The sequence below is a fragment of the Elephas maximus genome, chromosome 17, assembly GCF_024166365.1.
Source record: "Elephas maximus indicus isolate mEleMax1 chromosome 17, mEleMax1 primary haplotype, whole genome shotgun sequence".
Taxonomy (NCBI): Eukaryota; Metazoa; Chordata; class Mammalia; order Proboscidea; family Elephantidae; genus Elephas; species Elephas maximus.
Genome location: NC_064835.1, coordinates 66,336,404 through 66,362,335, shown reverse-complemented (window position 1 = coordinate 66,362,335; position 25,932 = coordinate 66,336,404). Strand labels below are relative to the sequence as shown.

Here is a 25,932-nt window from a genome sequence, read left to right as displayed (position 1 = left end):
CATGTCTACCCTACCACCCAAGTCCATGCTACATTATCTCTTGCCTGAGCCATTGCAGTAGCCTCCTTACTGCTCTTCCTATTTTCACTCCTGCTCCTCTGCATTCTGTTTGCCACACATCAGCCAAAGTGATCTTTTTAAAATGCAAGTTGGATCATGTCACTTCCTTCCCTGAGACCCTCTGTTAGCGTCCCATCACAGTTAAAGTCCAAACTCTTCCTTACCGTGGACTACAGGGCCCTATATTATCTGGGCCCCAACTGCCTTTCCAAACTCATCTCTAACCCCTGTTCCCCCTGTCACTGCCCCAGCCACGTAACCCTTCTTGCTCTTCCTCAAATATGTTTACCTTCTGCCCTTTGTACTTGTTCTCTGCGTCAAAAACACTCTTTCCCTAGACAGCTGCCTGTTCTACCTCTTCAGTCCACTCAGGTCTCTACTCAGAGTATCTCCTCAGAGAGACCTGCCCTGACCACCTATCTAAACAAGCAGGCTCCCCAACTGCAAGCCTCCCACCTCTAACCTGTTGCTCTCTCCTAACATTCTATGCTGTTCTATTCCGTCCCATCTCATGTGTACCACTCATCTCCTCTCCTACCGGACAGACATATACACATGCTAGAATATAAACCCTGTGAGGGCAGAAACATTGTTTTGTTTGGTGCTGTGTCTCCAGTGTCTAGAGCAGTGCCAGGCACAAAATGTATGCTCAATAAATATCCATTAAATGTTGAATTAATGTTGTAACTCAGGGTGTCAACCAAACAGTTGAAGTCCTAACTTTACTTCAGTACATCACCTTACCTAATAGTCACTCAGTAACTATTAGGTGATAGAATAAACAAACAAACAAACAAACTTATAAACCATATGATAGTATTTAAAATAACCCAGTTGTGTGTCTGTTGGTTAATTACTTAAACTATTTTAGAGTATTTTGAAAGCAAGGTAGATTTTAATAGGCTCTTATCACCTCCACCTAGACTCCTGCTTCCCTAAGCTATACCTACTTAGAGTTGCAGTGAACAGCCATATTATATCCGATGGGATTACAATGTGGGGAGATAACGACACAGACTAGGAAGATGAAGAGGTGTTACTGGGAAAGAAGCTAAAGGGATAACCGGAAAGACTGCTTTTCTGGCTTGGACGTATAATTCCGTATGGTCAGTCTGAAGGGAAAGGCATTGACAAAAAGGAGGGATCCAGGAGAGAACTATGTGGAATGAGTTAAAGAAAACACAGACTGTTCAGATGAACTTTTTACATTTGACTTGCTAATATAGACTAAATCTTTTTTTTTTCTTTTGTATTTCTTAGTACTGCTGGCGGTGGACAGGTTTTAACTTTGGCTTTGACCTACTTGTAACTTACACCAATCGATACATCATTTTCAAACGCAACACACTGAATCAGCCATGTAGCGGATCTGTCAGTTTACAGCCTCGAAGGAGCATAGCATTTAGGTAGGATGAGATTTCCCCCACCCCACTCCTTCTCACTCCAGAGGGAAGAAAAACAAAACAAAATGAAATCTTGATAATTTACACCAACCCTAGTAGAACTTTGGTAAGATACAGTGTACATGAAGGTGCTAGGAAATAGTAAGGTCTCTTCATATGGAATATATTAACAATCAAAGTCGTAAGATCTAGTATGTCAGGCAGAAAGACTAGGCTAGGATATGAATGCTACAGGATTGATACTAGGCTTGACGCTATCACCTCTGCTATTTCTAGCAAATAAAAGGTCCAGAGTAGAAATAGGGCAAGGTATTTTTCCAGGAGAACGTGTCTGGTGTTACTCTTAGCTTTCTACAGGATTTGGTATGTCCAGCTTGGCCTGATAGTTCAGCTGGCAGTCTTTTTCTGGAGAGGATGCTGTAAGCTGATAATTTGCAGGATATTTTATTGAACAGATTATTTAAACCAAGTACCATTATGTCGATTCCTGGCAACCCCATGTGTGTCAGAGTAAAACTGCTCCCTGGGATTTTCAGTGGCTGATTTTTTGGAAGTAGATTACCAGGCCATTCTTCCAAGGCACCTCTGGGTGGACCCAAACTTCCAACCGTTAACAGCCAAGTTCATTAACTGCTTCCACCACCCAGGGACTTCACAGATTGTTTAAAAGTCATATATTTGTAAATTAAGTTTATATCTCAGGCATCTATAATAGCACAGGCTTGTAAATCCGAATAGAATTAGTTTGTAGCTTGGAAAGATGTTTTAAAGACTTACAGAGAATCTGGAAGATAAAAAAAGTAATTATTAAAGTGAGAGAAGGCTTATTTGAATTAATCTGTGGTTTAAAACTCACATGTTTATTTTTTATTTGAGTTTTGTTTTGTTTTTTAATCCTAGATTGCGTTTGGCCTCTTTTGATAGTAGTGGAAAACTAATATGTAGTAGAACAACTGGATATCAAATACTTACACTTGAGAAGGACCAGGTATGTTTGATTACTTTTCTGTTAATTGCTCCACTGTAGTATTTGTCTTTTGAATCCTCTTTTGAAAATTCTTAAGTAGAATTAACATTAATGATATTTTGATTTAAAGGTTGGTTTGAGGATTTTTTTGAAGGTAATGATGAAAATACTACGTTCACCCCATCCCGCTAGCAACTGACTATGACAAAAGAGAAAGAAAACATAGTTTGACTGAGGTGCAGAGGAAAGCTTCTGACTCATGGCAGTGACCATACACACGATGGAACAAAACACTGCCGGGTCCTGCACCATCCCCCTGATCAGTTGCGGATTGGACCGTTGTGATCCATAGGGTTTTCGCTGGATGATTTTCAGTAGTAGATCACTAGGCCTTTCTTCCCAGTCTGTCTTCATCTGGAAGTTCCACTGAAACCTGTTCAGCATCACAGCAACACATGAGCCTCCAATGACAGGTGGTAGGTGCGCCTGAGGGAATCGAACCTAGGTCTCCCACGTGGAAGTTGAGAATTCTACCACTGAACCACCAGTGCCCCCGTTCACGTAAATATTAGAGGAAATTAGCAGTTTTCCTCAGACTGAAGAGACTAAATATACCCCTCAGAATTTACCATTACAGGGGAACTTAGAAGTGATATGCTCTAACCTCACATACCCTGTATGAGAATCCCTTTTGCAGCATTCCTACAAAGGGTCCTTCAGCCACTGTTGGAGCTTCTTAATGACAGGGAGCTAGCAGATCCCCAAAAGTCAAAGCCAAATCACAAGAGTGAAAGTGTAAATGGCACAGAAGGCAGGAATAGGTAGTAACCAGTAGCTGGGAGTTTGAATTTGAATTGAAGATTTCTAGTAGGGAGTTGGATTTATGAATCCCGGAATTTAGACCTATAAGAATGTGGAGAAGTAACAGAGGTATAAACCAAAAAACCAAACCCCTTGCCATCGAGTCGATTCCAACTCATAGCAACCTTATAGGACAGAGTAGAACTGCCCTGTAGGGTTTCCAAGGAGCACTTGGGGGATTCGAACTGCTGACCTTTTGGTTAGCAGCCGTAGCTCTTAACCACTACATCACCAGGGTTTCCAACAGAGGTATAGTATAGAATAAATGTCAGGAATTTGTACATGAAGATGGAGAAATAATGGTCTGAAGGTAAAGAATGAAGGCCTAGGAAGGTGCTGTTGCTCTCTGAGGCCAATGCATATGGGCTACACAGTTGCCACTTCCTAGTGAAATAAGGAAAGTGAAGCTTTGCTCTAAAGATGACTCAGTGCAAATATAGATGTAAGTCGATCCCTCGGGGAGTTAAAGGTTTGATGAAGGTAGGATTAGATCTGCTTAATTTGGGCGTGGGGAGTGGGGCTTAATGCAATTTAATATTTCGGGAATTGGTGTGTCCAGTCACCCCCAAGCAATGTGCACATGGCTCGCTTCTTTTCCCAAAGCCGGCTGAGTCACCCTCCTCCACCCCAACCTTAACTATACTCAAATACCAGAATGTCTCGCACTAACTAATTGTCCTAAGAGTGTTTTTTTGTTCAGGTACTGAATGTTGATTTTTGTCTTAAGATATATGTATTGTCAAATCATTTATCCTCAATAAATTTAGTAAACATGCCTTCACCCAGCTTATTGATACAGACGTTACTAGGCCAGGGCGACCCAAACATCTGAAGACCAATTATGCTTCCTTCAACATCATTCCTCTCTGTTAATGGCTTATCAGCCTAGGTGATCACCTGGCCTGATCCATCATCTTATCCACCTTGTTCACTGCTTTCCCTGTTTGGAAACCCTGGTGGCATAGTGGTTAAGTGCTGCAGCTGCTAACCAAAAGGTCGGCAGTTCGAATCCACCAGGTGCTCCCTGGAAACTCTATAGGGCAGTTCTACACTGTCCTGTAGGGTCGCTATGAGTTGGAATCGATTCGACAGCAACGGGTTTTGGTTCCTTGTTGGGGGTTGTATGGAGATTTCGTGTCTGTGTGTGTCATTTGTATTCCCTCCCTTCTTTATCCCAGTTTATCTTGCTACGTCCCCAACCCAGAAGCTGTGTGCACTTGAGCCTACCTCAGTCACTCAGATATGCTAGTTTTAGTCCCACTTCACTGCAGGAGCACATGCCTCAGTAAAGTCTAAACTCTAGGGTTAAACAATGATTAGTAGTATATTCTCCAAAATGTATATAATAAAGTGAATCTAATACATATCTTTGCAGACAGTGTATCCAGGTATTCAGAAAGTAGGAATGTGAATTTCAGTGCTACTTCTCTTATCCTGGGGGATCTCCTCTATTCACCAAATGCTAGTAAAGGGGATGTGAGGTTATGGGAACGGGGTTGTTTGCATGAGTGACGGTAACGCTTGTAGTATCGGTTTCTGTCTGTCTGTGTTGACATAACCAAACCTGGAAGTGCTTTCATGTGATAATGTATCTTATATTCCAAGAAATAAAATATTGGTCATAGGGACAGTGGGAAATCTTAGGACAAAAGTTGGAACCAGCTCGTCAGTGGTAATAATGACTCCCCACCTGCATCCCAATCATTTGGTATGCCTGAGGGCCATTAGAACTTGAAGCCAGCCAAGAAGTGTGTATATTTCTGAAGACTGTATCTGTTCATAGATGTGTAGGTAATTGACAGAAAGTTTGCAGTAACAAAAATAACTGCCATTATTGAGTACATAATATATTGCTGGCTGTGCTCAGCCCTCTATGAGTGTTGTCTGTTTTCATCTTCACTGTAATCCTATTACGTGGGTACTCTTCCTTGTCCCATTTCGCAGTGTGGAAGCTGTAGTTCACAAGGTCAGTGACTTGCCCAAGGTCGCATTGCTATGGGCGAGAGTTTTGAGACTTGAACCGTGGCTCTCAGACTCCAGAATGCAAGCTCTTAATTACATCTGTCACCTTCAGTTCACTCAGTTCAACAATTTGGTTTATTTTATTTTTCAAATATTACTATCTAGTTCTCTTGGCATTAAAGCTACGAATTTGTTTTATAGGAACAAGTGGTGATGAACTTGGACAGCAGACTTCTGATCTTTCCTTTATATATCTGCTGCAACTTCCTGTATATATCACCAGAAAAGAGAACTGAAAATAATCGTCACGCAGAAAATGCAGAACACTAAGGATGTCATCGGTTGGAACCAGTAGCACTTTGAAAACTTTTGAGGCCAGCTTTAATTTAATGGTTGTACTGATAATCACATCTATGGAGACTAATGATGACAAAGGCCTTATGAACTGTAACAGATAGTACAGAAGACTATTCTTACCCTCATTACATTTCTACGCACATACAAAAAAAATTTTAAAGCCAAGAAAATATCTTTCAAACCATTTGTTATGAAGATGTTGACTCATATTTTTGATTTAGCATCAGTAGAAAATTGTTATAATTCCACATTTCTCTGCAACCAAATACAAACTTAATTTTTAGCTTAAACTTTGACCCTTACCTAATGTTAGTGAACCTCAGTTATCCATCTATAAATTTATTTTTATTTGGCTCAAAGAATGTTAAAGGAATCATTTGAATGGCCAATTACAGATGTTCTTTCAATTTGTACATTGATGTTCTGTACAATTTTATTAGGTCATGAATTATTTATGTACCAGATATTAAAACACTTTAAATATTTTCATATTCTCTGATCTTTAGAATTATTTATGTTCAGATTTTATTTGAGAATCCTATTTCCTACTTCACCTCAGGACTTTCTAACCTCTGAATTGAGTGCCTTTTGAGTTACACATTCTGATAGAAATTTCACAGTAAATGTAAATAAGGTTGGAGGGTCTAATATAGAAGCTGGGTAATAAGGCATTAATGTAAAAAACAACTTATTCTATTCAAAAATGAGATGCACACGTGTCATGATTTATATATGTTGGCTTGTGTTTACTGCTGTTCTGAAAATAGTCATGCTCGTTTTCCTTTCAGTCAGGATAAGTACTTTTTGTGGCTAATGTGTATTTTTAGTATGTTGAAGAGAAATGCGAATCATTTTTATATATCTGTACAAATAAGACTTTGGAAAAAATAAACTCAAAATGGACAAAAAAATCGCAGAGGAATAGATTATTAGAATTTTTTTCTTTCTAGTTAGATTTTTTTTTTCCAATTAAACTTTTGGAATTTGTGGATAGTTTTCCTCCTCCAGTAATATATCCACAGGCCCATAAATTACTTCTGTCCTTTCCAAATTCACCCTCTTAGATTAAGTTAAAGGAACCTTTCAAATGCCTCTTCCAACTTTACCCCATAGACCTGTAATTTAAATGTTTCTAATAAAATGATATGGCTGTACCAAGAGGCTTTCTTATTTTTATATTTGACTACAGTTAGATCTCTCATGAGATGCTGTCATTGTCTATCATCACAGCATCAGAGGTTCTTTACCTTATATATATAAACCTGTATATAAATACCAAACTTATGGTAAATTGAATTATTTGAATAATTTTTACAAATATTGGGAGTAAAGATAAAATAGGGCTGTATTAATAAGTTGGGCCTTGGTAGTACAGTGGTTAAGCATTTGGCTGTTAACCAAAAGTCAGTAGTTCAAATCTACCAGCCACTCTTTGAAACCCTATGGGGCAGTTCTGCTCTGTCCTACAGGATCGCTATGAGTCGGAACTGACAGCAGTGGGTTTGAATGAGTTAAACTATTTGATTTCACTTATATAAATTAACTAACCTAATTGGAATTACATATGGTTCCTATCCACTGGTTCTTTCGTGGCCAAGTTGATTATGTCATCCATAGACAGGATAATTATTTTCTTAACTCACAAACAGGGATGTTCTCATCTGAGAAATGGATAATTGTCATTTAGCATTTCCAATTATAGGAGAAACGTGCTTTTGTTTTCTTACCAAATACTTTATGTATTTGCAAACTTTTGGCTTTTTTCCGTAGGAATATTTTCACTTTAAATATTACCCGCTTGAAGTATCATTATACAAGCTCTCAAATATGAAAGCTTTTGTTTTTGCACAGCTCTTAACTTATATCCTCTCTTGGTCTTTTTATTTTTAACTGCTAGGACTAGAAAACAGTATTTCCCCATTAAAAATTATTTTTGTTTTTCTATTAGTAAAGAAGAGGTCCAGAGTCTTGCCTCAGGCTGGGTTCTCTAGAGAAGCAAAACCAGTGGTGCGCGTGCACATGCGTGCATGCGTGTATGTACACGTACACACACACAGATTTATATCAAGGAAATGGCTCACAATGGATGGTTGTAGAGGCTGGAAAGTTCCAAGTCTGTGGGTCAGGCATCAGGCTGAAGACTTCTGACTCGTGTAGCTGCAGGGGCTGATGAACCCAAGATCAAGCAGGTCAGATGGCTGCTGGCTTACGGGCTGTGGAGGCTGATGAATCCAAGAACTGGAGGTCAGATGATGTGGAGCCGAAGGCAGAGTCCACAGCAGAGCAAAAACCAGCGAGCTTTGCCAGAAAGTTCATATATACTGGATACAGGCCATATCCCCAAGGAAACTCCCTTTCCACTGATTCGCTGCCCATAACAGATCTCGTCATAGAGGTAATTAAATTTTATCAGATCTCATCTTATAGGTGATTACATCATTATAAAACTGCCAAACCACTGAGAATCATGGCCCAGCCATGTTGACACACAACCATCACAAGTCATACTAAATTATTAAGAGAGATGAATGTACCTTTTTTTTTTTTTTAAATGGATTTGGCTTGAAACGTAAGATTAAATTAATAGTAGTAACCACTAGCTTTTTTTAATCTAATGTTTAGCAGCTAACATCTTATCACATTTCAAGTTTTTCAGTGAGGTTACCATCATATGAACAGTTTTCAACATCAAATGCAAAAATAGGGTTACCAAGAGTCACTGTGGCTATTAAAAATAAATGAAAATTCACTTCCCTCAGCCTGCACTAGCCACATTTTAAGTGCTACCATATTGAACACTGCAGATATAAAATATTTCCATCATTGCAGAAAGTTCTATCGGACAGCGTTGGTCTAGATCATTGGACTGTTAATATTGAAACTATGTCAAAAGTTACATTCCCTTAAATATGAACCCATGTGAAAAACAGAAAAGATAACAGTCACTTGTGCAAATGGCAAGCACAGGTGACTTGTCAACCAATCTGAAAGGATAAGCCTGAGTGATAATTTCATGCAACATGGACCCAATCACCAGCTGCTTAAAAACAGAGGCATTGAAAACAGGGGAGGAGGGCATAGAACAGTTCCCTCCCCAACCTGAGAATGTTTTTCCCAAGGTAGAGGGGTACAAAGCACAGAAAGCCTCAACTAGCATCAATCACTGTTAATTAATGACTGACTACATCGAATTAGGGAGACAACCAACCCAACAGTATGCATCCATCTGTAATGATAAAGTAGAATACTTCTGAAACCAAAGATTGGTGATTTTATATGAAATAGGACAAGCAAAGATAAAATCTAAGGCTAGAAATAGTACATTTCCCTGAAGAGAATCACAGATGGTTAATGTTGGTCTTGTGTAAGATATATATGGTAAAACCCACAAAACCAGAACCTGCATAAGGTGGGAAAACTGTCAGAGAAGGAAACTCAAATGTTTTCCACTAAAGGAGAGAGAGAAAAGTGGTCCTGTCAAAGGCAGAAAACTTGTGAGACCCCAAAAAACAAGGCAGCCCCGTTGAGTTCCAGTTCTTACAGGTTTCACTGTATGTTTTAAATACAAAAAAAAAAAAAAAAACCATTGCCATGGAGTCAATTTCAACTTACAGCAACCCTACAGGACAGAGTAGGACTAACCCATTGGGTTTCCAAGGAGTGCCTGGTGGATTCGAACTGCTGACCTTTTGGTTAGCAGCCATAGCTCTTAACCACTATGCCATATTGGAAAATTTCTCTGTGGTTGGGGAGGAAATTAGAAGAAAGTGTGAGCAAAAGTGTTAGCCACACCCCACACCACCCCAAGTTCTTTAAAATGGACTTCAAAATGAGGGAGCCTTAAGCCATCCTCAGAAGCATAGAGGATTTTCTTCCATATAAAGAGTGCTGAAGATACAGGATGATCTACCAAGAGCCACTTGACAGAATCCAATTTCTATCCCACATCTTAAATGAGGACGAACACCATTGGGATCCCACCAGAGTCATTAGAAGACCTCAGATTTTGCTTAGGAAAAGGACAACCACAACAGTTAGGCTCAGCTGTGTGGAGGCTCCCAAGTTTGCTGCGGGGTTTAGCAACCCCACAGCAGAAATAAGGGCTTTATGGGCCACGTTTCCCCTGTGTCATTTCTCATTTTTGACATCTATGGCACTGGGTGATGTTCAGCACCTGGGCAACCTATCTAACTCCCTAGGCTCCTCCACATCAGCCACCTTCACTCTGCTGTCTTCAGCCTGTGCTCAAGGGGTCTCATTGAAGCTACTGCCCTCATCTGGAAGCATTCTTTCTCTGACATCTCCACCCTCTGACCACTAGTTAGACCTGTTCTTTGACAATCCCTTGATTCCTCTGCCTTCCCCTACCTGTGTCCCTCCCCCAGTTCCTGCTGTCCAGAATAATGCATGTGGTTCATACTTCAATCATTTTTTGCCATTACTTTCACTTCCCTTGTTCTGCTATCTCATCTGCTGCACTAACCTGGTGTGTTTCCTAGGGCCACTGTAACAAATCACAACTGGGTAGTTTAAAACAAAAGAAATTGATTCACAGTTCTGGAGGTCAGAAGTCCAAAATCAAGGTGTCTGCAGAGCCATGCTCTTTCTGAAGGCTCTAGGGAAGAATCTTTCCTTGCCTTTCTCGGCAAAGACCCTATTTCCAAGTAAGGTCATATTCTGAGATTCCAGGGATGACATGAATTTTGGAGGGACACTATTCAATCCAGTACACCTGGAAAAACCCTAACACTGGATCAGTACAGATGCCTGCATTCACCATGCCCACAGCTAGTTGTCTGAGTTCTGAAGGAGAAAATGTCTCATCAGTGCAGGCTGGTGTCAGATAAATTCATCGTCTCCAGCCACAACTGGGTTGGCCCTTCTCAGCAATCCTATGTTTCCCTAGTCCATTCTGTCCCGTTCTTCATAGGAGCTTTATCAAACATTTCTGTAGCACCCAAGCCTCTAATCCCACCACGTCTACCTGATTGTCAGTGATTATTTCACCCTTTTTTTTTTTTACTTATAAAATAGCTATCATACTATAGGGCTCTCAGTTTCATCCTATGGTGGCACAGTGGTTAAGTGTTTGGCTGCTAACTAAAAGGTCAGCAGTTTGAATCCACCAGCCACTCCCTGGAAACCCTATGGGGCAGTTCTACTCCATCCTATAGGGTGGCTATAAGTCAGAATCAACCTGACGGCAACAGATTTTATCATAGCCTTTCCCACTTCCCTTCAGTGACAATGGAAATAGTAGCCATTTGGGCTGTTCCTTTAGGGAATTTATTTCTTTGGATTTTCCATTGCGTCTGTATCTTAATCTTTTTTTCTCTATACTGACTCATTCCCACCAGTATTTAGATGTACTTAAGTTTCTCCCATGTTTAAAAAACCTTCAGTCACCTATTTACATCCATCCACTGCAGAGCTTGCCCTGCATCAGCCAAGCATCTCAAAAAGGTATTCCAGGAGGCAGAGCCAACATGTTGGCCTAGACAGATGCACCATACCGTCCTTCTGCAGCAAAGACAAAAAACCAAGTAGAACAGATACAAACATCAATCCTGAATACTAAGCATCAAATGAAGGGATAAAGAGCTAGATTAAATACCAAATGGAAGAAGAAACGCACAGAAAACAGAACAAGGAGATATACGGAGTGGAGGACACCAACATGGCACAGTGTCACCATCTTGGAACATAGCTGGCAATGACCCTGGACAGCGAGTATGGGAAGGCAACTTCACAGAGTTCCCAAAGGAGACAGAAAGTCCAGTAACCAAAGAAACACACTTTCCCACCCCTCACCCTTCTGCCCCACACCTGACCTTCCCCTTGTTCCTGCTGGTCCCCGCCATGCCACCATGGCTAGAACATCCCTGGTGCTCCAGCCTGCCACACACCAGGCTCTCACCACCTCACCCCTCTTGCCATTTGACCAGCTGTTGAACGGTGGGAAGTAAGCTCATATCATTCCCTGTCCGACACTCCTGACCATCTGACAAGGGACTGTGAATGCTCCAACACCACTCGACCAACATCAGGAGGCAGATAGCACCTGCCCAGTCCACCCTCAGCCACCTTGCCAAGCCAGTGTACAGCAAAGAGCGCTTGCCCTGCCTGCTGCTGCCCTGCCCACCCGGACAAGGTGGTGAGAGCTCCGTGCCACAGATAAGCAAGCAGCAAAGCACACCCAGCCCTCCCACTCTGACATATCAAAACAAAACAAAAAAGCAGGATGAAACAAATGAGCATACAATCGATAAATAAATAATAATGTCTTGGAGAGAGCAGACAATATCAACACATAAAAAAGCAGAACAAGATGACAAAAATAAAGAATCAGATAACCTTCCATTAGAAGTCAAGGCAGTGGAGCTACCTCATATGAAATTCAAAGGAATAATATTTAGAGCTCTCCAAGAGCTTAGGAAAGAGATCTAGGAAAACACAGGCAAAACCAACAAAAAAACAGCAAAAAGCAAAGAAAACACAGACAAGTAATAGAAAAATTCAGGAAAATAATACAAGAACAAAACATCACAATAATTAGAAACCATACAAAAACAGCAACTGGAAGCGCAAAAGATAATAAAATTTCAGAAAAGGACAACTCAATAGGAAAAAAACAGAAACAATGGAAGACAGAATCAGTGAGACTGAAGACAAACCCATGGATGCCACTTTGAGGAAAAATCAGAGAAAAAAAAATGAAGAAAACCTAAGAATTGTGTGAACACAATCAAGAGCAAAAATCTGCACATGATCTGAGTTCCAAAACGGGGAGAAAGATGGAAAACACAGAAAAGATTGCTGAAGATTTGCTGGCAGAAAACTTCCCAAATATCATGAAAGACAAAAAGCTGACCATCAAAGAAGCTCAAAAAACCCCATGTAGGATAGACACACAAAAAAAGTCACCAAGATATATCATAATTACACATTCCAAAACCAAAGACAAGGAATCCTGGGAACAGCTTTAGAAAATTGAAAAGTCACACATGAAGGGGAAACAATAAGCTCTGATCACTTGGCAGAAACCATGCAGGCACAAAGGCAATGTTGTTGTTAGGTGCTGTCAAGTTGGTTCCGACTTATAGCGACCCTACGCACAAAAAAACTAAATACTGCCCAGTCCTGCGCCATCCTTACAATCGTTGTTATGCCTGAGCTCATTGCTACAGCCACTGTGTCGATCCACCTTGCTGAGAGTCTTCCTCTTTTCCACTGACCCTGTACTTTACTAGTCATGATGTCCTTCTGCAGGGACTGATCCCTCCTGACAACATGTCCAAAGTATATTAGACACAGTCTCACCATCCTTGCTTCTAAGGAGCATTCTGGTTGTACTTCTTCTAAGACAGATTTGTTCATTCTTTCGGCAGTCCATGGTATATTCAATATTCTTCGCCAACACCACAATTCAAAGGTGTCAATTCTTCTTCGGTCTTCCTTATTCATGGTCCAGCTTTCACATACATATGATGCAACTGAAAATACCATGGCTTGGGTCAGGTCTACCTTAGTCTTCAAGGTGACATCTTTACTTTTCAACACTTTAAAGAGGTCTTTTGCAGCAGATTTGCCCAATGTAATGCATCATTCGATTTCTTGACTGCTGCTTCCATGACTGATGATTGTGGATCCAAGTAAAATGAAATCCTTGACAACTTCAGTCTTTTCTGTGTTTATCATGATGTTGCTCATTGGTCCAGTTGTGAGGATTTTTGTTTTCTTTATGTTGAGGTGTAATCCATACTGAAGGCTGTGGTCTTTGATCTTCATTAGTAAGTGCTTCAAGTCCTTTTCACTTTGAGCAGTTAAGGTTGTGTCATCTGCATAATGCAGGTTGTTAATGAGCCTTCCTCCAATCCTGATGTCCAGCTTCTGGGATAATTTGCTCAGCATACAGATTGAATAGCTATGGTGAAAGAATACAACCCTGACACACACGTTTCCTGACTTTAAGCCACTCAGTATCCCCTTGTTCTGTCCGAACAACTGCCTCTTGATCTATGTAAAGGTTCCTCATGAGCACAATTAAGTGTTCTGGAATTCTCATTCAACTCAATGTTATCCATAATTTGTTATGATCCACACAGTCAAATGCCTTTGCATAGTCAATAAAACACCGGTAAACATCATTCTGGTATTCTCTGCTTTCAGCCAGGATCCATCTGACATCAGCAATGATATCCCTGGTTCCACGTCCTCTTCTGAAACCAGCCTGAATTTCTGGCAGTTCCCTGTTGATATACTGCTGCAGCCATTTTTGAAGGATCTTCAACAAAATTTTGCTTGCGTATGATATTAATGATATTGTTCTATATTTTCTGCATTCAGTTGGATCACCTTTCTTGGGAATAGGCATAAATATAGATAGATCTCTTCCAGTCACTTGGCCAGGAAGCTGTATTCATATTTCTTGGCATAGACGAGCAACCAGCTCCAGGGCTGCATCCATTTGTTGAAACATTGCAAGATCTATCCTGAAGTACAACACTGTCAATGATAGGATAATATCCATACACCTACAAGGAAGACCAGTTAATACAACTATTATTCAAATTTACGCACCAACCACTAGGGCCAAATATGACGAAATTCAAGATTTTTATCACCTGCTGCAGTCAGAAATTGATCGAACATGCAATCGGGATGCATTGATAATTACTGGCAATTGGAATGTGAAAGTTGGAAGCAAAGAAGGATCGGTAGTTGGAAAATATGGCCTTGGTGATAGAAACAATGCTGGAGATCCAATGATAGAATTTTGCAAGACCAACGACTCCTTCATTGCAAATACCTTCTTTCACCAGCATAAACTATGGCTATACACATGGACCTCACCAGACTGAACACACAGAAATCAAATCAACTACATCTGTGGAAAGAGACGATGGAAAAGCTCAATATCATCAGTCAGAACAAGGCCAGGGGCCAACTGTGGAACAGGCCATCAATTGCTCATATACAAGTTCAGGCTGAAACTCAAGAAAGTCAGAGCAAGTCCACGAGAGCCAAAATACGACCTTGAGTATATCCCACCTGAATTTAGAGACCACCTGAAGAATAGATTTGACGCGTTGAGCACAAGTGACTGAAGACGAGATGAGCTGTGGAATGACATCAAGGACATCATACATGAAGAAAGCAAGAGGTCATTGAAAAGACAGGAAAGAAAGAAAGAAAAGGCCAAGATGGATGTCAGAGGAGACTCTGAAACTTGCTCTTGACCGTTGAAACTAAAGCAAAAGGAAGAATTGATGAAGTAAAAGAATTAAACAGAAGATTTCAAAGAGCATCTTGAGAAGACAAAGTAAAGTATTATAATGACATGTGCAAAGAGCTGGAGATAGAAAACCAAAAGGGAAGAACACGCTCGGCATTTCTCAAGGTGAAAGAACTGAAGAAAAAATTCAAGCCTCGAGTTGCAATAGTGAAGGATTCCATGGGGAAAATATTAAACAATGCAGGAAGCATCAAAAGAAAATGAAGGAATACACAGTCATTAGACCAAAAAGAATTAGTCGACATTCAACCATTTCAAGAGGTAGCATATGATCAGGAACCAATGGTGCTGAAGGAAGAGGGCTAAGCTGCACTGAAGGCACTAGCGAAAAACAAGGTTGTAGAAGGCAGTAGGATTACATACATAAAACCTTGAAAGAAAGAAACTGACAACCAAGAATAATGTACCCTACAAAACTCTCTCTCAAATACAATGGCAAAATTAGGGCATTTCCAGATAAACAGAAATTAAAGGAATTAGTAAAAACTGAACCAAACTTACAAGAAATATTAAAGGGAGTCCTTGGGCTAGAGAACCAAGAACATCAGACAACAACCTGAATCTAGGACACAAGACAGCATCAGACAGACATCAACCTAGATAAAGAAGTCTCAATAATAAAACAAAGCTAAAAGCCTAAAACAGGAAAAATGGAGATGACAATCTGTAAATGATGACATTAAAACAGCAAAAAGGGGAATAAACAGTGTTGGTATAGAACTTTCAAAATAAAAGACTGGTTCAAAATTTGGAAGGCATGGGTAAATTTCACGGTAACCACAAAAAAAAGTCGACAAACCTACTCATCAAAATACAAAAGAAGAAAAACATAAAGATTCAGTAAACACAAAATCTATAACAATAAGAAGAAAACCCACAAACAAAAAGAACTCAGCACAGGAAAGTAAGAGGAACAAAGAAAACGTCAGCACCACCAACAAAAAGCACAAAAATATGACAGCAATAAACTCATACCTATTGATAATCACACTGTATGTAAATGGTTTAAATGCACCCGCAAAAAGACAGAGAGTGGCAGAATGGATTAAAAAAAAATGACCCATCAATATACTGTCTTAAGAGATACCCCTTAGACACAAACACAAAAATATATTAAAAATCAAAGGATGGAAAAATATATATCAAGCAAAGAGTAACCAAAAAAAGAGCAAAGGTGGCAATAATAATCTTAGATAAGATAGACTTTAAGGCAAAACCAACCATAAAAGACAAGAGAGGACATTATATAATGATTAAAGGGGCAATCTACCAAGAAAACATAACCCTAATAAATATCTATACACCCAACGACAGGGCTCCAAAATACATAAAACAAACACTAACAGCACTGAAAAGAGAAATAGACTGTTCCACAATAATAGTAGGAGACTTCAACACACCACTCTCGATAAAGGACAGAACATTTAGAATGAAATGCAACAAAGATATAGAAGATCTAAAGGCCACAATCAGCGAACTTGACCTCATAAACATATATAGAACACTCTACCCAACAGCAGCAAAATACACATTCTTTTCCAACACACATGGAACACACTCCAGAACAGACCACATTTTAGGTCACAAAGCAACACTTAATAAAATCCAAAACACTGAAATAATACAGAGCATTCTTTCCAATCACAATGCCATAAAAGTAGAAATCAGTAACAGGAAGAGCAAGGAAAAAAATCAAATACACAGAAACTGAATAACATCTTGCTGGAAAACCACTGAGTAATAGAAGAAATCAAAGAAGGAATAAAAAAATTCCTAGAATCAAATGAGAATGAAAACACACTATACCAAAACGTTTGGGACACAGCAAAGGCAGTGCTCAGTAGTCAATTTATAGCAAAAAACGCACACATCAAAAAAGAACAGGCCAAAATCAAAACATTAGCCCTACAGCTTGAATAAACAGAAAAATAGAAGCAAAAGAAGTCTGTATGCACTAGAAGAAAGGAAATAATAAAGATTAGAGCAGAAACAAATCTAATAGAGAATAGAAAAACAATAGAAACAATCAACAAGAACAAAAGTTGTTTCTTTGAAAAGATCAACAAAATCGACAAATCATTGGCCAAACCGGCAAAAGAAAAACAGGAGAGGAAGCAAATAACCCAAACAAGAAATGATGTGGGGGTCATTACAACAGACCTAATTGAAATAAAAATGATCATAACAGGACACTATGAAAAACTGTACTTCAACAAATTTGAGAACTTAGAGGAAATGGACAAATTTCTAGAAACACACTACCTACCTAAACTAACAAAAACTAAGATAGAAAATCTGAACAGGCCCATAACAAGAGAAGAGATTGAAGAGGTGATTTAAAAAATACCCAAGGTCAACAACAAAAAGCCCTGGCCCCGACGGCTTCACTGGAGAATTCTACCAAACATTCAGAGAAGAGCTCACACCAGTATTACTAAACCATTTCAGAGTACAGAAAAGGAAGAAATGCTCACAAATTCATTCTATAAAGCTAGCATAACCCAGACGAAGACTCCACAAAAAAAGAAAACTACACACCAAATCTCTCATGAATAGAGATGCAAAAATTCTAGCCAATAGAATTCAGCATCATATCAAAAAAATAATATACCACACCAAGTGGGATTCATACGAGGTATAGAAGGATGGTTCTACATTAGAAAATCAATCAGTGCAATCTACAATATAAATTTTAAAAAAGTAAAGAATCACATAATCATCTCAATTGGCACAGAAAAGGCATATGATAAAGTCTAACACGCATTCCTGATAAAAACTCTCAATAAAACTGGAATAGAAGAGAAATTCCTCGACATAATAAAGGGGATCTATACAAAACCAACAGCCAACATCATTCTCAATGGTGAGAGGCTGAAAGCATTGCCCCTAAGAACAAGAACAGGACAAGGTGTACTTTATCACCACTCCTACTTAACATTGTGCTGGAAGTCCTAGCTAGAGCAATAAGGCAAGAAAAAGAAATAAAAGGCATCTAAATTGAAAAGGAAGAAGTAAAACTATCCTTATTCACAGATGATATGATACTATACATAAACCAAAATAAAAAAAACCAAACCCCCTGCCGTGGAGTCAATTCCAACTCATAGTAACCCTATGGGACAGAACAGAATTGCCCCATAGGGTTCCCAAGGAGCAGCCAGTGGATTCAAAAACTGTGACCTTTTGGTTAGCAGCCAAGCTCTTAACCACTGTGCCACAAGGGCTCTTATACTATACAGAGAACTTCAAAGATTCCACTAGAAAATTACCGAAACTAATAGAAATATTCAGCAGAGTAGCAAGATATAAGATTAACATACAAAAATCAGTTGGATTCCCCTACACTAACAAAGAGAACTTCGAAAAGGAAATCAAGAAAACAATATAATTTATAATAAACCAAAAAAAAAAAAAAAAACTGTTGCTGTCAAGTCGATTCCAACTCATAGCGACCCTATAGGACAGAGTAGAATTGCCCCATAAAGTTTCCAAGGAGCTTCTGGTGGATTCAAACTACCGATCTTTTGGTTAACAGCCGTAGCACTTAACCACTACAAAAACCCATTGTCGACAAGTCAGTTCTGACTCATAGCAATCCTACAAGACAGAGCAGAACTGTCCCACAGGGTTTCTAAGGAGCACCTGGTGGATATGAACTGCCGACCTTTTGGTAGCTGCTGTAGCACTTAACCACCTATGCCACCAGCGTTGCTATGAGTAGGAATCAACTCGACGGCAATGAGTCATTTTTAATAGCCCCTAAAGAAGAAAAAATACTTAGGAATAAATCTAACCAGGGATGTAAAAGTCCTATACAAAGAATACTACAAAACATTACTATAAGAAGACAAAAGAGATCTACATAAATGCAAAAACATACCATGCTCATGGTCAGGAAGACTCAACAGTGTGAAAATGTCAATTCTGCTCAAACCCATCTACAGATATAATGCAATTCCAATCCAAATACCAACAGCATTCTTTAATGAGATGGAAAAATTAATCACTGATTTTATATGGAAAAGAAATAGGCCCCAGATAAGTGAAATATTATTGAAGAAAAAGAACAAAGAGGCCTCACACTACCTATCTCAGCACCTACTATATAGCCACAGTAGTCAAAAGAGCCTGGTACTGGTACAACAACAGATACATAGACCGCTGGAACAGAATTGAGAACCCAGATGTAAATCTATCCACCTATGGTCTGCTGATATTTGACAAAGGACCAAAGTCCATTAAGTGGGGAAAAGACAGTCTTTTTTAAGAAATGGTGCTGGCAAAACTGAATGTCCATCTGTAAAAAAAACGAAACAGTAACCACACTTCACACCACACACAAAAACTAACTCGAAATGGATCAGAGATCTAAATATAAAACCTAAAACAATAAAGACCATGCAAGAAAAAATAGGGACAATGCTAGGAGCCCTAATACATGGCAAAAATAGAATACAAGCCATAACTAATGATACATAAACACCAGAAGATAAACTAGATAATAACTGGGAGTTGCTAAAAATTAAACACTTATGCTCATGAAAAGACTTCACCAAAAGAGTAAAAAGAGAACCTACGAACTGTGAAAAAATTTTTGGCTACGACATATTCAATGAGGGTCTAATTTCTGAAATCTATAAAATACTTCCATACCTCAACAACAAAAAGACAGATAATCCAATTAAAAATGGACAAAAGATATGAACAGGCACTTCACCAAAGAAAACAGTCAGACAGTAACAGACACATGAGGAAATGCTCAGGATCATGAACCAGTAGAGAAATGCAAATCAAAACTACAATGAGATACTATCTCACCCCAACAATACTAGTACTAATAAAAAAAACTAACAAATAGTGGAGAGGTTGCAATGAGACTGAAATGCTTCTGCACTGCTGGTAGGAATGTAAAATGGTACAACCTCTATGAAAAATGATATTATGCCACCTTAAAAAGCTAGAAATGCCATATGATCCAGCAGTCCCACCACTAAGAATATACCCTAGAGAAATAAGAGCCATCACACAAATAGACATAGGCACACTCATGTTCATTGCAGCATTATTCACAACAGCAAAAAGTTGGAAACAACGTTAAGTGTCCATCAATAGATGAATGGATAAACAAATTATGGTACATATACACAATGGAATACTATGCAACAATAAAGAGCAATTACAAATCTGTGAAACATCTCAAAACATGGATGAATCTGGATGGCATTATGCTGAGTGAAATAAGTAAATGACAAAAGGACAAACATTGTATGAAAACACTATTATAAAAACCCAAGAAAAGGTTTACACACAGGATAAAACAATCTTTGATGGTTACAAGGGAGGGGAAGAGTAGGGAGGGTGTCTTAGTCATCTAGTGCTGCTATAACAGAAATATCACAAGTGGATGACTTTAACAAAGAGAAGTTTATCCTCTCACAGTCCAGTAGGCTAGAAGTCCAAATTCAGGGCACCGGCTCCAGGGGAAGGCTTTTCCTCTGTCCACTCTGAAGGAAGGTCCTTGCTGATTTATCAGTCTGCCCCTGGTCTGGGAGCATCTCAGTGCAGGAACCTCAGATCCAAAGGACTAGCTCTGCTCCTGGCACTTCTTTCTTGGTGATATGAAGTCCCCATTCTCTGCTAGCTTCCCTTTCCTTTAATTCCGTGAGAGACAGATAAAAGGTGGTGCAGGCCACACCCCAGGGAAACTCCCTTTACATTGGATGAGGGATGTGACCTGGTAAAGGTGTTACAATCCTACCCTAATCCTTTTTAACATAAAATTATGATTCCACCCTAATCCTCTCTAACATAAAATTACAATCACAAAATAGAGGACAACCACACAATACTGGGAATCACAGCCCAGCCAAATTGACACATACATCTTTGGGAAGACATAATTCAATCCATAACAGAAGGGAAATCACTAACTAGATAGTAAACAAGTTAACTTTGGTGACAGAAAAGACAATACACAATATAGGGGAAGTCAGCACAACTTGACCAAGGCAAAGTCACAGAAGCTTCCTAGACACAATCAAACACCTTGAGGGACCAAGTTATTGGGGCTGAGGGCTAGGGACCATGGTGTCAGGGGACATCTAGGTCAACTGACATAGCTCATTCCACAAAGAAAATGTTCTACATCCTAGTTTGGTGAGTAGCATCTGGGGTTTTAAAAGTTTGTGAGCAAAGGCCAGACTTAATGGTCAGGCTGGGAGTGGAGGAACCCCTGAGGCCATGGACCCCAGACCTTCTGTTACCCCAGGGCAGGAACCATTCCCAAAGCCAACTCTTCAGACAGGGATTGGACTGGAATAGGGGATGGAAAATGAGACTGGTGAAGAACAAGCTTCTTGGATCAAATTGACACATGAGGCTATGTTGGCATCTCCTGTCTGGAGGGGAGAAGAGAGGGCAGAGGTGGCCAGAAGCTACCCAAATGTACACGAGGAGAGACAGTAGCGAGAAGTACTATGCTATCTTATCAGAGGGAGAGCAATTAGAAGTGTATAGCAAGGTGTATGTAAATTTTTGTATGAGAGACTGACCTGATTTATAAACTTTCACTTAAAGCACAATAAACATTCATTAAAAAAAAAAAAAAAAGCTTGTGAGCAAACATCTAAGATACATCTATTCGTCCCATCCCATCCAGAGCAAAGGAGAATGAAGAAAATCAAAGACACGAGGAAAATTGTCCAAAGGACTAATGGACCACATGAACCACAGCCTCCACCAGCCTGAGCCAAGAAAAACTAGATGGTGCCTGGCTACCACCACCAACCACTTTGACAGGGATCACAATAGAGGCTCCCAGACGCAGCGAGAGAAAAACATAGAACAAAATTCAAATTCACAAAAAAAGAACAAGCTTATTACTGCTCTGACAGAGACTGGAGAAGCCCTCAAGACTATGGCCCCTAGGCAACCTTTTAACTCAGAACAGGAAGCCATTCCCGAAGTCCACATTTCAGACACAGATAAGACAGGCCTACAGACCAAACAATACACATGTGAGGAACGTGCTTCTTAGTTCTAGCAAGTCTAAGAGACCAAATGGGTAACACCTGACCAAAAGCAAAGACGAAAAGGCAGGAAGGGACAGGATAACTGGATGAATGGACATGGAACTGGGGTGGAAAGGGAAAGGGGGAGAGTGCTGACACATTGCAAGAATTGCAACCAATGTCACAAAATCATTTGTGTATAGATTTTTGAGAAACTTAAAAAAAAAAAAAAAAGTGCTCCAAATTCTGTCTCCACTTCAAAAACCATCACTCCTCAACTCCACTAAAAAGCCCTGGGTCAACATAGAGCTCATTGCTAAATCCTACAGCAAAATGTGTTGACCAGAGCATTCAACCATTTACATTGGTATTATATATTCACTCATAGGGAAGACACAATGACCACTATGCATTGACTACTACAGATCAAAACACATAAAAGAAGTTTCATATCCATCCCAAATCAAAGTTAACTAGTGTAATTCTCCCAACTTTTCATTAAATGTCCGTGAAAACAGAGATAAAACTCAAGAATTACTGAACTGAAAACGTAAAATGGTAGCCTAGTAAGGAGGAAGTAATACTGATTGTAAGGCTGATAAAAACTGGACTAAATAATAATCTACCTGTTTTCAACATATGCCAGGTTTGTCTCATTAGAAAGTTCTAAAACAAATGGCATTTTGTACCTTCCCTGTCACACTGTTGCTATAATGCTTCAATAGAAATATAATGGAAGCTACATAAATAATTTAAAATTCTGTAGTAGCCATATTTGCAAAGGTAAAAAGAAACAAGTAAAATTAATTTTAATTATATATTTACTTAACTCAATATTTCCAAAATATTATCATTTCAAAGTATAATCAATATTTAAAATTAAAGAGGTATTTTATAATCTTTTCTTTCATACTAAAAACCAAAAAAAAAAAAAAACCAAACCCATTGCTTTCAAGCCGATGCGACTCACAGTGACTCTACAGGACAGAGTAGAATTGCCCCATAGGGTTTCCAGGAAGCAGCAGGTGAATTCGAACTACTGACTTTTTGGTTAGCAGCCAAACACTTAACTACTGTACCACCAGTGGTTAAGTGTTTCATACTAAATCTTAAAAATTCAATGTAAAAAAAAAAAAATGAACTGAGAAAAAAAGTCTAGTTTCAAATTTACTCTTACAACACATCTCCTTTGAACTAGCCACATTGCAAGCGCTTGAGAACCACATTTGGTAGTGACCATCTCACTAAACAATGTAGGTCAGTAGCTACCTAAGAATTAGGCAGCTATTCTTTTCTCTCTCTTGAGTGCTGCTCCATGAGGTGGACAATCCCACTCTTACCTCATCTTCCTCCACCCAGGCAGCACCTGAAAGTAACTGCTGCTATTAGGGGCAAAATTACTGGTAAAGTATAAACTGAGAAGTATGTCCTCCCAAAATAAAGCACAATCTGAGGCAGAAGACAGAAAGAGCTGTTGCTGTTACAATCGTAATTCCCAACGGGTTCCTGGAGGAACTCCAAGTAAGACTCAGCAGAGTAGGCAACAGGCACAGGCCTGGGGTGAAATCAGGAAGCAGATCGAAGCATATACAGCAAGCTTCATGTCCATCCCAATCAAAGGTAACTAGTGTAGCCTCTCCTAACTTTTCATTAAATGTCTGTGAAAACATAGAGAAAATTCAGGAATTACAGCACTGAAAACATAAAATGGTAGCCTACTAAGAAGGAAGTGACACTGATTATGAGACAGATAAAAATTGGACTAAATAATAATCTGTTTCAACAAATGCCAAGTTTGTAAGGAAGAACCAGAACAAACACTCGGTCAGCATTTGCTCTCCAGGCTAAAGCTAAGAAGAGGTCTTTAAATAAAGTTAAAAAAAAAAAAAACATTTAGATGGAAGCAAATTTGCATTTCTGGCCAAATGTCAGTGAATATATTGTCCTGCCCTCTCATCAAATACAACCGAAATCATGGATCAGTGAGTCGGCAAGAAAGAAAGGAATACTTAGAGGCCAAAAACTTAAGTGAAACTGAGATACCAGAGGGATAGCAGCAGGTTTTGTCTGGTGAACTTGAGCTTCTAATTTCACAGCTAAACTGGATATGGCAAATAGGAAAGGAAACATGCATAAGCAATCTAATAGGAGTTCTCATCTCACCCGCAACAGTTAGAGATCCAAGAGCTACAGCCTCAATGAAATGGCGAAATAGAAGTAAACCCAGCTTCCTGAAACTGCAAGGAAAATTCCTTGGCGCTGGGTGGAGGGGAAAATCTCCACCGAGACTTCGTACCCACAAGTCATCCTCACTTGGATTTGTAGGTCTAGTTAACTCTACCTAAAAAAACAAAAAAAACCAGTACCACAGATGATACAAAAACTTCAAGAAGCATTAAGTGTTCCAGATTGCTGGTATACCACGCTCCTGGCAGAACCAAATACATATCCTCTTTGTTACCGTTGGTAGCCGCTGCTGAGTCAGTCTCCAATTCATGGTGACTCCATTTACAACAGATCGGACCACTGTGATCCACAGGGTTTTCATTGGCTGATTTTCAGAAGTGGATTGCCAGGCTTTTCTTCCTAGCCTGTCTTAGTATGGAAGCTCTGCTGAAACCTGTTCAGTATCATAGCAACATGCAAGCCTCCACTGACAAATGGGTGGTGGCTGTGCGTAAGGTGCATTGGCAGGGAATAAAACCCAGATCTCCTGCATGGAAGGTGAGAATTCTGCCACTAATTCACCATATATCCTCTCTTCAGGAACCCTTTAATTCAAATCTCAATCTGATTTTCCATGGATAAAGTTTCAAGAAATAGGAACTCAGAATTAAAAAGTCACTGGACAGGGGAGGTCCTCTTCCAGTAATGATGAACTAATTCTGACCAACCCTCCCACTGAGAAAAGCTGGACAAAATATTTTTTAAAAGCTTATGTATGAAGGCATTGAACTACCACAAAGGCAGTGAATTACAGGGCCCAGATCTGGGGGAAGAAAATCCAGACAGATAAGTCAGCATGTGTCATTGTTTTTCATATAGAGGCATCCTTTGATTCCAGGAGGGGTGCCTGAGAAGCAAAACACAGCTTTTTATTGACACATGGGGATAAGAGAACAAAAATCTAGTTCAACAGACTGCCAGTGAAGGTAAACACTGATTAACCTTCCCAACTTTGTGTTGGAACCCGAAAGGGCTATATCACAGGAGTAAGGATAAACAAATGACCAGCTTTCTTCACAGACACTGACAGATGGAATCCAGAAAAGTTTAGAAACTTGCAGGATAGAATTAAAAATTTCTACCCATGCTCTCACTGGAGTTATAGGAGGAGAGGACAGGGGAGGGGAGGGGAGGGAAAGGGAAGGGACGGGAGAGTAGAAAGGAGATGGAGGGAAAAGGAAAGGAGAGGAGGGGAGGGGAGGAGATGAATGGATAAACAAATGTAGAATACAATGGAATATTATTCATAAAAAAAGTGAAGTTTTGATACATCCTGTGAAATGGATGAACCTTGAAAACATTATGTTGAGTGAAATAAGGCAGATACAAAAGGACAAATATTCCATGATCCCACTTATGTGAAATACTCAGAATAGGCAAATTCATAGAAATCACAGTTTATTAGTGGTTACCAGGGAGGGGTGGGAGGGGGAAATGGAGATATTGCTTAAGTGGTACAGAGTGTTTTTTAAGGGTAATGGAAAAAATTTGGAAACGGATAGTGATGATCGTTGCACAACACGGTGAATGTGATTGATGTCACTGAATTGTATGCATAAAATTTTTTGAAATGCCAAATATTTTGTTATATGTATTTCACACAATAAAAATTTTTAAAAATAAAAAACAAATAGGACTAAAATGTACAACCACAATGGCAGATAAATTGGGAGGCAAGTGATCAAGTTAAGGTGTTCTACAAAAAAACAAAAAATCCACTGCCATAGAGTTGGTTCCGACTTATGGTGGCCCTATGTACAGCAGAATGAAACACTGCCTGGTCCTGTGCTA

General features: G+C 39.4%; 1 protein-coding gene across 2 annotated transcripts in view; it reads left to right on the top strand.

The window, feature by feature from the left end:
- Window positions 1–6,752, top strand: part of GMCL1 (germ cell-less 1, spermatogenesis associated) — a 57,287-nt gene extending 50,535 nt beyond the window's left edge. Inside the window, exons 11-13 of one of the 2 annotated variants that reach the window (XM_049856782.1) lie at window positions 1,321–1,466; window positions 2,364–2,451; window positions 5,455–6,752. In XM_049856782.1, coding sequence (XP_049712739.1) covers window positions 1,321–1,466; window positions 2,364–2,451; window positions 5,455–5,583 — 363 coding nt within the window. In that variant the 3' untranslated portion in view covers window positions 5,584–6,752. The remainder of the gene's footprint in view (window positions 1–1,320; window positions 1,467–2,363; window positions 2,452–5,454) is intronic. The other variant, XM_049856781.1, reaches the window with a different exon arrangement.
- Window positions 6,753–25,932: the final 19,180 nt, after the last annotated feature.